This window comes from Taudactylus pleione, unplaced genomic scaffold (genome assembly GCF_031769625.1).
Source record: "Taudactylus pleione unplaced genomic scaffold, aTauple2 ptg000004l, whole genome shotgun sequence".
Taxonomy (NCBI): domain Eukaryota; kingdom Metazoa; phylum Chordata; class Amphibia; order Anura; family Myobatrachidae; genus Taudactylus; species Taudactylus pleione.
In genome coordinates, this window is record NW_028284407.1 from 3,317,118 (window position 1) to 3,330,955 (window position 13,838).

Consider the following 13,838-nt stretch of genomic DNA (forward strand, 5'->3'; position numbering starts at 1 on the left):
AATTAGAAGTAGTTAAAATAAACTTAGTCAGCTAAGTCTTAATGAGATCACTCTTGGCTGACATCAAGGCAGGTGCCGAACCAGTTGGGGCATGAGATGTCCACACGCGCATAATGCACGTGTACTCGCTGCGCCAGTGCTCGCCGCACTAAACCGCCATCATCAGTACGCAAGCTGGCAACGTCACTTGCGCGCAGTATGTTTTAAAAAGTTTTCTGAGTTTAAATCTCGTTGGGGTATGTCGCACCCCATCTAGTTCCCCGAAGGTTAAGAATCCCTCTATTTGATAAAGTTTGGGGCCCATGGCACTCACTATGTACCTCATATTCTCCATTTCTGTAATTATAAAAATCCTTAATATTTTTTCTTTTATGCTGCTCGTTTGGTTCAGCCTCCCCCTCCCTTTCCAACCCGCTTTCTCTCTCTCCATGCGGTTTGCCACTCCTTCCCTCCCCTCCTGCTGTTTTTACCTTATTAACGTAAAACCGGTCACTTGTGAAGATCACTTGTTATAATTCATTGATTGTATTTAATTTTTATTGTTCTGTATCTGTTTTTTTCCTCCTCTGTCTTGCTACTTGCTTACTGACCGTCGATAAACACTTAAAAAAAAAACGACTATGACTATTTACACTAGTAGTAATCAGTCTGATCACTATGATCAGCCGTCTTTTGAGGCTAATGTTTTTTCTTCTACATCTGGCTGTGTTTCATCTCCCACAGTTGTGGCCGATGACATAGATATTTTGCATGCTTTAGAAAAAGCTTCTTATATCACTGACTGGGAGAGGTCACGAGACGAGGCTGCTTATTACACCACAGAAAAATAAAATAGTTAAGATAGATGGATTTGAGTTTTTAGCAGGACTGTCAAGTTATTTTCCTTATGGGTAAGCCGTGATTGCCTTGGTTTAAAATTATCCAGCCTATGAGTGCAATGGGATATTTCAGGCATCGGAAGCGAGTTTGCCTTTGGTTTGATTAACAAACTTTGCCTGTGGCTACATTAACTCTGAAGTCAAGCATATGCAAACAAAGCTCCCTTATATCTGCATGATGGGAAGACCGCTAAAGATGTTACCACATGTGCAGCTCTGGTTGGCCTTTTGCTTCTCTTAAGTTACAGCTAACCCCCTAGAGTTGATTTATTATCTCCAAATGGCTTTCAAACAACTGGATGTTTTGTCTGGCTTTAGATTGATATTAGTCTGTTTTCTGATAGATTCGCGTTTTTACGTACATTGATCTTCTTTTTTTTTTTTCTTAGGATGTTTGCTTAACTTGACCAGCCGTGTGCTTACATTAATGTTCTGCCTTGTTTACAATTTATCAGTCTGGTAGCATATATTATAAACAAGTTGCTAAGGTGAAATCCTTGGGTAACCTTCATGGGTAATCTTTTTGTAAACAAAAACTTCATGTGATGAAACTTCCTTCTTAAAATAAAATAACTTTATAACATGGTAGTTAGAGCGCTATTAAAATTAGACCAGATGATGAAGCAGTTATGGGAGAAGATAATGGCAGATCTGACTAGAGGAGGGACCGATAGGATCAGCAATGAGTGAAACTGAAGGTAAACAGCATAGCCAATAATCTGGGCTAAATGCCCAGCCAAGGGTAGCATGGGGAGATTCCACTAAACACTGTTGGGAGCTAGAAAATCCCAAGACCTAGTTTAAGAGTTTCCATAATCACCTGTTTGAGAGCTCACTGATGGCTCAAAAGTGTAGATGCGAGGAAATTGCCAGGGTCTAGGTAAGAGCAGTGTTGGGAAGATCTTTTAAGACCGAGAGCCAACCAGGTTGCATAGGAAGAAGGTGCGCCAGCTCCACTGAACTCCAACATACTGTAGAAGTTGGGAACTACCATGGTGGCCAGAATCTGAAGAGAATAATCTGAACAATATTTTTGGTCAATTGGGGAATTTATATCTATCGTCATTGGTGTTTAGATCCATATAATTTCTCTGCTGTTAACCTGTCTGTTGACTAACCATGGCGGCATCCGTAATTCCATCTGCAGCATGGACCTAAGGGCTAATGCCATTCTTTGCTGGTGAGGTACCAGAAGCAAATCAAAGGTCTTTAATTATTTGTTTCCACAAATATGCAGGAAATGCATACACCCCCCCCCCCACACACACACACACACACACAATATAAATAAAATAGTACTCCCTGGACCAGTCACAATTAACTTCACCTGCAGTTCTGCTTCCAGTTGCGTCCTGAAGATCAGACCCTTTACTGTTGAGACCTCAATTTGTCATTCGGAGACAGGTCAGATATAGAAGTCTCTAATAGGTTGAGATCAGATCAGATGGTTACAGTGAATGATTATTAAATTACCGTATATACTCGAGTATAAGTCGACCCGAATATAAGCCGAGGTACCTACTTTTACCCAAAAAAACTGGGAAAACGTACTGACTCGAGTATAAGCCTAGTGTGGGAAATGGCAGCAGCTGTTAGTTTCCCCAGTAGTAATTCCCCCTGGTTGTGCCCCCAGTAGTAATCCCTCCTGGTAGTGCCCCCAGTGGTAATCCCCCCTTTCAGTGCCTCCAGTAGTAATCCCCCCCTGGTAGTACCCCCAGTAGTAATCCCCCCTTTTAGTGCCCCCTGTAGTAATCCCCCACTGGTAGTGCCCCCTGTAGTAATCCTCCCCTTGTAGTTCCCCCAGTGGTAAACCCCCCTTTTAGTGCCCCTGTAGTAATCGCCCCCTGATAATGCCCCTTGGTAGTGCCCCCTGTAGTAATCGCCCCCTGGTAGTGCCCCCTGGTAGTGCCCCCTGTAGTCATCGCCCCCTGGTAGTGCCCCCTGTAAACCCCCCCCCCCCCTAGTAGAGAGAGACGTGAAAAAAAAAGAAACACTTACCTTAAACTCCCGCTCCTGGTCCTGCCGCTTTCCGCTCCTCCGGCCGCTTTGCATGGGAGAGACGTCGTCATGACGACGTGTCTCCCATCACCCACTGCGGGAGCCGGAAGATGGCTCCCGCAGTGGGAGCAGCAGCAGCCGCTGAGAGTCTGATTACACCAAACACGCAGCTGCCGGCTCCGGCGGCTGTGTGTTTGGCAGTGTGTAGCGCTGACCGAACTCCGTCCGGTCAGAGCTACACTTGACTCGAGTATAAGCCGAGGGGGTACTTTTTCAGCACATTTTTTGTGCTGAAAAACTCGGCTTATACTCGAGTATATACGGTACATACGTAGTATGGCACAAATAGGTGACATAGGCCCTCATTCAGAGCCGTACGCTCTGAGCAGAGCGCACGCTCTGCATGAGGGCCGGGCTCCATTTTCATGGAGCGTCCTCCTGGACGCTCGTATAGCTGTGGGTCACCACCCACAGGCTATACGAGCGTGCATTTTGATGGCCGCGATGGTCGTGACCATCGCGACCATCGAAATTGCGAGCCGGAGCCTGCGGTTGAGGTTTTCAACCGCAAGCTCCGGAGTGATTTTGGCTCTATCAGAGCCAAAATCACTCCCACTGACATCACTAGTGATGTCAGTGGGCCGGCTTCTGACGGGAGGCGTTCCCGTGGGAACGCCCCCGTCAGGGAGGCACGCCCACCAAAGGGGGCGTGCTGTCAATCAACATTGACAGCACGCCCCCTTTGATCGGACACAACGAGCGAAGGAAAGTCCTTCGCTCGTCGTGTCTGGCGCATGCGCACGACGGAGCTCCCTCCGTCGTGCGCTTGCTCAGTGCACACCATCGACCCACTTGCGAGCGGAAAGCCGCTCGCGAGTGGGTCTGAATCAGGCCCATAGGCCCTCATTCAGAGCCGTACGCTCTGAGCAGAGCGCACGCTCTGCATGAGGGCCGGGCTCCATTTTCATGGAGCGTCCTCCTGGACGCTCGTATAGCTGTGGGTCACCACCCACAGGCTATACGAGCGTGCATTTTGATGGCCGCGATGGTCGTGACCATCGCGACCATCGAAATTGCGAGCCGGAGCCTGCGGTTGAGGTTTTCAACCGCAAGCTCCGGAGTGATTTTGGCTATATCAGAGCCAAAATCACTCCCACTGACATCACTAGTGATGTCAGTGGGCCGGCTTCTGACGGGAGGCGTTCCCGTGGGAACGCCCCCGTCAGGGAGGCACGCCCCTGGCACGCCCACCAAAGGGGGCGTGCTGTCAATCAACATTGACAGCACGCCCCCTTTGATCGGACACAACGAGCGAAGGAAAGTCCTTCGCTCGTCGTGTCTGGCGCATGCGCACGACGGAGCTCCCTCCGTCGTGCGCATGCTCAGTGCAGACCATCGACCCACTTGCGAGCGGACAGCCGCTCGCGAGTGGGTCTGAATCAGGCCCATAGTCTAAAATGAATTAAAACCTGATATTAAAAAAATGCATGTAGGACTTTTAGTGTATGTGGGGGGGGGTTATGTATATATGGATTTTAGTCAGTTAGATCTAGGGTATAATGCTAAGAGAGTTAAGTTAAATTCTTTAAGTGTCCTCCTTGATGGAAAGTAAATGGTAGCTTTACTTTCGTTCACTTAATACACGCCTCCTTTCATGCCAATTGCTTACTTCTTCCCACTCCTGCCTCCAAGATTTTGCCCGCGCTGCTCCCCACCTTTGGAACTCCCTCCCTCTCCCCATGAGACTCTGCACCTCTCTACAATCATTCAAACGAGCTCTTAAGACCCACTACTTCATTAAAGCCTTCCAGCTCTCATCCTAACTTGCTGATAAATCTTCCTTCCTTCCTGCCTACCCCATCTGTGTCACTCCTGTTTGTCTGCCTCTCCCTTAAAGAATGTAAGCTCTTTCGAGCAGGGCCCTCTACCCTCTTGTGCTTTCCTTACTCCCTAATTTAATTTATCTCTTTCTCCCCACTAGGGCAACTAACACTTGGCTGCTTATGTGCGTGTAAAGGTCGCTACTATAACAATGCTTATTATCCATGTCCTGCTTTGTATTGTATTGTAAGTCGCTAATTACTTATTTGTTTACTTTGTTGTACTTTGTAAGGCGCTGCGGAACACTTGTGGTGCTATATAAATAAATGATGATGATAATAAGGAGGTGGAAAGAGTATTTTCTGTTATCAAGTTATGGTTTTCTTATATTCTGGAACACACCGAGGAGATTGAGAAACACTGGCAGGTGTACCTAGCGTTGTACAGAAATATATATGAAGGAACATAGTACCAGTTCTGAAGTGAGAATTTCATGGGCCCTTATATGTCACATATCATATGTGATTTGAGGAGACGTGTGATACAGGTTGAGTCTCTCATATCCAAATTTTCCAAAATACAGATTTTTTTTTAGCATGACTGAGATAGTGAAACCTTTACTTTCTGATGGTTCAATGGTACAAAATTATCACAAATATTGTCTAAAATTGCCTTCAGGCTGTGTATATAATACATAATTGCATGCTGTGTTTAGATTTGGGACCTTTCATCATGGTATGCAAATATTCCAAAATACAGAATATTCCGATATCCAAAATACCCCTGGTCCCAAGTATTTTGGATATGGGAGACTTCACCTGTACCTTATGTTATCTGCAGTATGAAACGTGGCAGCTGAGCTGGGTCACCTGTTCCATTGCCATCACCAGTGCCGGATTTCCTGCTAGGCATCCTAGGTGCTCGCCTAGGGGATAGCGGGACCCAAGGGGCCCGCGGACGGGCCCCTTTGCCCGAAAAAATTACTTGATTACAGCGCTCCCAGAAGAGCACAGCACGAGTACCATGTGACGTCATGGTCCCGCCTCCACTCCCAGAGAGCCTCCGGGCAGACTGTATCACTGAGACACAGCTGCCTGCGCAGGTGCGTCGCAGTGCTCAGGAGGGTTCCCGGCGCCGACGTCGCTGCGAGACCTGTCCCCCGCCGCCAGTCTTCTGCTGACGCTGTTGGAGCCACCAAAGTCTAAGTGGGGGGCTGTGATGGAGGGGCTGTGGGGGGCTATGAGGAGGGGCTGTGATGGAGGGGGATATGCGGAGGGGCTGTGATGGAGGGGGCTATGAGCAGGGGCTGTGATGGAGGGGGCTATGCGGAGGTGCTGTGATGGAGGGGGCTATGAGGAGAGGCTGTGATGGAGGGGGCTATGAGGAGAGGCTGTGATGGAGGGGCTGTGATGGAGGGGGCTATGAGGAGAGGCTGTGATGGAGGGGGCTATGAGGAGGGGCTGTGATGGAGGGAGCTATGAGGTGAGGCTGTGATGGAGGGGGCTATGAGGAGGGGCTGTGATGGAGGGGGCTATGAGGAGAGGCTGTGATGGAGGGGGCAATGAGGAGAGGCTGTGGTGGAGGGGTCTATGAGTAGAGGCTGTGATGGAGGGGCTGTGAAGAGGATATGAGGAGCTGTGATGAAGGGCTGTGATTGAAGGGGGCTGTGATGAGGTGGACTGAGATGTGATGGAGGGCTGTGATGAGAGGGATATGGGGGCTGTGATAAGGAGAGTGAGGGGGGCTGTGGTGAGGGGTGCTGTGAGGGTTATGACTAGAATTGGGGGCTGCAGGGGACCTGTGACGTCACATCCACGTGACCGGCGCTGAAAGGGGGAGGGGCAAGTATGAGAACGGGGGGCCAAAAGATGTGGTGAGAACATGCCCTAACTATTGCCCTATTACTGTTAGACTTAATCAGAGCCTAAAACCGGATTCAGACTGTGGGCCTGAGTCATTATCGATCGCAACTGCGATTACACACGCAGACGGCCGATTGTTGCGTTCTGCGCATGTGTATGCATCGCTGGGCGTGAAGGCCTCACTACAATCACAGACATTACGCAGACCCATCGCAGAGTGATTGACAGGAAGTAAGTGTTTGGGGGTGGTGGTAGGTGGTGCATTATCGGTGGTCTGCACGTGCGTCAAAGCTGCCTTGCGTCTGCGTGGCAAGTGAATTGCGCTGGTGCTCACTCGCAATTGATGGACAGTTTTGTGGGTGGTCACAGGCAGTTCCGGCCAAAACGCGGGCGCGTCGGGCCATTTCCTGGGCCGTTACTAGCCAGCGTCTGCGATGGCACACGCAGAGAACAAAGCTCCTCAGCATCTCAGTTACCGCGGCCATTCTCAGTGACCACAGACTCACTCGAGGAGTCGATGTTTTCAGGATCTGCGTCCAATGCTGCGTTTGTGTACGCAGCTGTGAGGACTCCAGTGGGCGCCTCAATACCAAATTTTATGGGCTGAGGCATTTGCATATTTTAGCAATTGCTAGGCGGCAAAATTCCCAAAATGCGTTTGCATTAGCGTACAATCCTGAATCAGGCTTGTTATTTGGCATCATGCAATAATACAGAACTAAGTAGTTGTTCACAGGGACATATCTACAAAACCTCGTACTGTCCATAGAGTTGGTTGTCAGCTATATTCCCCCCAAATCACTTTATGGATCCCTTTTGATGCTACATGATTGTCTCTGTTGTTGTTACCCTATTACGGAGACAGGACTTCTGAGAGATACCATTTGTATACAGTATCAACCATTTCAGTCTATGCTTTACACACTATGGGGTATATTTACCGAAGGCCGATTTTAATCAATTTAAAAATCAATGAAAATTGATTGACATTGAATATCTGGGCCTAAATCACCCATTTACTATTTTTTATTTTGTTTTTAAGTATTATTAAATGTGTGATTTAGCCCCAGAAACACAACATCGATGTTGATTGGTTTTAAATTGCTCAAAATCAATTAAAATGTACCTTTACTAAATATAACCCTTGTACTATGTAACTGAATTTTGCCTCCTCCCCTGGCCTGTTTCATGCTTTGAGTATGTCAATGGAATTTCCCAGCGGACTGTTCTCCTGAACGAGCATCTCATTTGCATATTGTGCCTGATTTAGAGGTGGAGGGGGGTTAAGAGTTTTATTTGTTGTACTGCGCGTGTGTATGCGTCACAGTGCGCGAATGCCCCGGAATTGATTGCCAGTGCCGTCCACAGTGACAATCTCGATCCAGAGTGAGTGACAGTCAGCGAGCGTTTATGGGCGGTAACGGGAGGGTGATGTGTACCGACCGTTTTCTGGGCGTGTCTTTGCCGGTGACTGCGTCTTCTTACACGGTTGCATTAGCTCTGGCCGTTTACTTCCGATGGACGTTCTGAGCAGCTGTAGGGTTTGCTCAGATGTTCACTGGTGCGACCGATGGTTCGTCTTTGTACAAGCCCTGGCGGCTGCAGCATTTGCATATTTTCATAATACCGCAGCGCACGGATACGCAGTGGCGATGGAATTAGCATACACCTCTGGAGCAGGCCCTTTGCCTATATTGACTCACCCTAACTCTTTTCATCGTTTCAATGAGTTTGACTTCTTATTTATGCATTCAAGACTATTCAATAAATATATGTATGTGCAGGATTATTCAATACTATAGTAAGCAGCTGTATCTGTAAGTGGAACTTACTATTACTCCATTGGTACCAAAGTTTGCCCAGTTAATTGTTCCAAAGTAGCTCATTCTAGGCATAGCCTTATATGTTATAAGGCAAAGTGGACCTATGAGAATGTAGGAGTGCTCCTGGGAAAGGGATCCGTTGGGGTTGATACCTAATTGTGGGGATTGTTCAACAGTCACCAACCCTTTAACTGTGGGCATTGTACTGTGAGGAGTTGTGAACAGTTGCTTTAATTGCTGTCAATACAGTATGTTATCATGGACATACTGAAGAATAAGGCAATGCAATTTAGTGTTCTTTGCAAACCAAACGTTAGAGCTGAAAATATTAATATATGGTGCATATAGTAATGTCATTAGCTTACTGGTGATTTGTATTAAAAAAACACACACTTGTAATTCTCCTAACCATCTATCTGTCCTGTTAGACCACTGTTGAGAACACACAGCAGAATTATGTATATAAGCTAAGAGTAACAAGCAAATATTAAATTAAGAGAACACTGTGTTTTCCAAACTCTGTCCTCAAAAGCTCCCTTGAAGTCCTGGTTTTAAGGATATCCATGCCTCTGCACAAATGGTTAAATCAAAATATCAGGTTCTAATCAATCCACCTGTGCTCTAGCATGGACTGTTAGGATGGACGCATTGAGGGCAGAATTTGGGAGACACTGACTTGAAGGACTGTTTAACTTTTTGTGTGGAATATTTTAGGAAGTAACCCATACCACATGCTCTCAGCACAGTCAATTGGCACTGTAATGCTAGGTACACACTGGAGCGACGACGGGCATTCGTTCAGACATCGGAATGAATGCCCCTCAACAATGATTCACACTGAACGACTTTAATGAACAATGCAACCATCACCGGCAGGTAGAGGGTTAATCTTTAAAGTTCACCAAAAGTTGAAACTAATCTGAAGAATTAAAGGGGGCACTTTGCATCCCTGTTCCCATGCTTTTATAGAATTCAGGTTTGTTTTTCAGCTCCAACATTTTTATTAAGCTAAACATCTGAAGCATTTGCCCATTGATTTTTTGCATTTAGGAAAACTGGCTTTGTCAGGAAGCATGTCTTGCTGTATAACATCTATTGTTTTATTTTCTATTTTGTACTGATTTCCCTGCATACATTGACTCCATAACTTACATTGCATCTAATTGTAATTAAGTTTTTGAATTGATCACAATTTATAAGAGAGTTAAATTAGGATAATTTGCAGTATTGACATAACACTTATGAATTGTTATATTTGCATAAATCTCTTTGACTTAGGTGTATAGTGGCGGATACCACGGGGACACATCTGAAACGTTCCTTGTGGGGAACGTGGATGAAGACGGACGAAAGCTAGTTGAGACTGCCAGAAGATGCAGAGATGAGGCAATAGCAGCTTGCAAACCAGGAGCTCCCTTTTCTGTAATCGGAAACACAATCAGGTGACCTACGGAATGTAGTGACAAGCAAAGGGAAGGATGGCAAGTGGGACACAGGTTATTGGTAGTCTGGTATAAGCTGATGACATGTTTTATGATTCAAAACCATCATTTGACTGATACCAGTGTGTGAAAGACCAGGTTGTATTGCTGCTCTTTGGGTAAGAAAGATTTTTAAAAAGAGAATTACGTTTGGGTCAGTAAAGGTAACTGCGTAAAGAGAGGAAGATGTGTATAAAATAACTGACTTAAATGTTAGACTTGCCTGTGAACTGAACAATCTCAGCTGAGCAGGAAAAACATACCTGGCCTACAAGTGAATGTGCACCTGTTGCAAAAATAAAAAAAGAATAACGTATGCTGTGCGTACATGTATGTATTGTGTGTGTGTGTATATATATATATATTTCTTTATATATATATATATATATATATATATATATACACACACATATTTATATGATCTATATTTTATATATATATTTATTCCTATTGTAATATTATAAAATATAAATAATTACGAAAAATATAGGATTCTAAGCGTATGTTAGCTTATTATTATATGCCTTGTGCATATATAAATCATCACTAAATATACATTTTACACTCTTTGTTGCTGAGCAAGCCAGTAAAATAGACATCCACTTGTTTTGTTCGTCATTGCCTTATACAATTAAGACACACTTTTCCGCATGGACGTTGCAATGTAACTTCAGAGAAAAGTATATAAAATGAAGGAAAAAAAAACCCTCAATGTATCATTTATATGTATTTATTGCTATAGAAGTGTTGTAACTGATTCTGAATCTAACTTTAGCAAAACCTCTTTGGGTTATATCTCTGAAGCTTTTATTGTAGACTTTGCACAAAATTGTGTTTTTGACAGTTTTAAATTATAGGCTAACTATCATCTGGGGGAAAAAAAGGATAGTGTATTTTTCTTCTTTTATAGGAAATGTTGAATCAGACCCCTACTGGGAAGAGAAATTTAATGCATATCTCACTATCTTACTATCCATGAATATAATGGAATGGAATTCAGAATGCAGTTTTATTTTTGCAAAAGGGATGAGTCGATAGGGGCACCTCGTATTTTCGAACACCTAGGGTTCAAACAAATTTGCTGGTGGCGTTTTTGCATTTTAACAAAATGTATTCTTATGTGGAAAGGGCCAGAGACTATGAAATTCTTATTCAGGCATTGTATGGAGCTCTGCATTCATAGCTTTGTCTAAAGGGCATGTCAGCCTTTGATTCTTTCTGAGAGGTAATTATCCTTTTCCTGTCACGGAACAACAAATGATAGCTAACTACACAGGCACATTTGCGGTAGTCACATTCATCAACTGCAGGAAAAAAAAATTCAATTTAATTGTGCAACCCAGCTGCACATGAGCTTCACAGCATATCTGTTGTTTCCTCGTTTTATCTTTCTATTCCTCCTTCCAGATCTATTTTTTATTAACTTTTTTCCATGATAATTTTATTTTATTTTATTTTTTTTCATCTTTTTGTCTATTCCTCCTTTTTTTTACTCTGCACTTTCTTGTTAAAGTAATTTTCTCTTGTGGCTTTTTTTTTTCTCCCCCCATTGAAGGATATGAATGTAGAAAATTATCACAATTACTCATATAATTGAGCCTCTTTGTAGCAAGTGCAACTCCTGTAGCCTTTCTCCTTCATGAAAATGGTTTCATTATAGGGTTTTTTCATATTCCCTGACACCATCTACACAGAGGAACAGGCGCGCAGATGAGATGTTCTTGGAACAGCGCAGATCAGTAAGGTCACAGTAGGAATAATTAGCTCTGCTATGGAAAGAGCTTGTAGGCCTTTTACCGCTACATAAATGTACTGTCCGTGGCTTTTAGTCAGAGAAAAAACTTACTAACAAATGGAACTCCCGCCTACTACTTTGAAAAAAAAAATTTGTATCAACACTACAATTTTCTATCATTAAGACTAATAACACAGAGCCTGCTATACATCAAGAGGAATAAAAAGAAAAATCTCACATTCAAGTAGCGGCTGGGTGCTGACCTTTGTTCCTTTTTTGTGTGTATGTGTGTGTGCGACTTGACAAAAAAAAATGGGGTCCCACACATTACGCCAACACCCAGGTGAATAGTAGCTGCTTTTTAAAAAAAAAAAAAACTCTGATTAATTTCTGTATAGGCAATGTTTTTCCCTCATATTCACTGCATTAATCTAAGGTGTTAACAGAAATAAATAAATAAATCATCATTTTAAAAAGGTGGCATGGGTATTCTTAAAGGGACATTGGATTGCAGAGAATTCACTTGCATAGTGTAAATTTTAATGGGGGGGGGAATTAATTCATCTCTGAAAACAAATGTATCCAAACTGATTCTCATTTAAATTTCTACAGACGGGTGCCATATCTTTTGTGTCATTGTCTGGCATGCTTAAATGGTAATTGGTCTTTTTTTTCACTTTATAATTCCGATTACTGCTGATGAATATTCTGATACCATAACTCAGAAAGTCTTATGTATTTTATATTTGAGAGAAAAAGCCACACAAAAAAACAAAATAAGAATATATTAAAACCATTAACTCAGTATTTTAATAAACAAGTAATTAATTTGTGCTTTCAATGGAGAACATAATAAATGTTAAGAAACTCCTACTTTTTCGTCAAAACTAAAACAAATGTAAATTATCATGTGATATGTTGCTTCGGTGCTAACCATGTACATTTTAATTGATATGTGTATGATTATAAAGATAATACAAATGTTTTTATGTTACAGATTTTATCTCATACACATAACTAAGCTTAAAATATGATAAGGCTCCACCCATTACCGAAATGCTTATAGGTTGCTCATTTATAAAAGAGAACATCATGTTAGATAGATAGATAGATAGATAGATAGATAGATAGATAGATAAAGAAATGAAGATATCCCTATGCAACCACCCATTTAGAATCTTTCAATTATTATATAAGTATGAAAAAGTTTTAACACTTTAAATTGTTGGCCACCTTATAAGTAAATGATTTTGGTTATATTGGAAATTACATTTTACAGACCTAATTAATATTTTCAAAACATTTTTAAGTACCCGTGCATTGCTGTCTTGGGCAGTGAGAGTTGAATTAAAGAAGACTATAAGTTATTTGTAGTCAGTCCTTTTAAATAAAATGTATATTATAAATGTGTCACTGGAAACTGTATTGTGGTAAAAATGTTTTGATATTTTTTGGAACAACATGAAAACCAACAAAAAGAAATATTTTTTGTTACATTATTAAATTTAGAAAGCAATAAATCAGACAAAGAAAATAAATTTAGTTAATGTCAGTTTAGATTATGTGGTATGACTGTTACTGTACTGTAAATTACAATTATGGTGTTCACTGTACTTGAATGCGCAATGTTATATATATATATATTTTTTTTAATCCATCACATTTGCTAAAAGAAAGACAAGTTAAGTTTAACTTTATTGTAAAGAAAGCAATGTTTTATGTGCTATTTGTTCATTATAAATGTTTGACTAAACAGTTTATGACTTCAGCAAGCATGCAATGTGGATAAAGAATTTACAAGGAAATACCAGGAGAATTTTGTAAAGTATTTGCTATTATTTCTTTATCTGGGCATGTTGAAAAGTTTATCCCATAGCCTTTATAAGCAGGGTCAGCCCGTATATGCCTTGAACTAATGTTTATAGATATGTCATAAATTCATTGGGCAATGGGGACAATGAGGCACCAACATGATTTAAAGAGCATTTTTGGACACAAATTTGGAAGCAGCTGTTTTGTGTGCTAAACAATATTCTTGTGAATGCAAAAAGTCTTTATACCTCAGTGACACTAGTTCCTAGTAAATTAACCACATTATTTATTTGGTGTTAGGGCACACATGTACTTGCAAAATGTTGAACACCTTAATAAAACCTGCCAGGCCTCCAAATAAAAATAGGCCCATTATCATGATGATGATCAGTCTCCCAACTGTCTATACGGTCAGCCATAAATCATGT

The 13,838-nt window shown here is 42.4% G+C and overlaps 1 protein-coding gene across 4 annotated transcripts in view; it reads left to right on the plus strand.

Moving 5' to 3' along the window:
• Nucleotides 1-13,838, plus strand: part of METAP1D (methionyl aminopeptidase type 1D, mitochondrial) — a 227,306-nt gene that overhangs the window by 159,786 nt on the left and 53,682 nt on the right. For all 4 annotated transcript variants that reach the window (XM_088470801.1, XM_088470873.1, XM_088470936.1 and 1 more), the window contains one exon: nt 9,661-9,824. In XM_088470801.1, the coding sequence (XP_088326927.1) occupies nt 9,661-9,824 (164 nt within the window). The remainder of the gene's footprint in view (nt 1-9,660; nt 9,825-13,838) is intronic.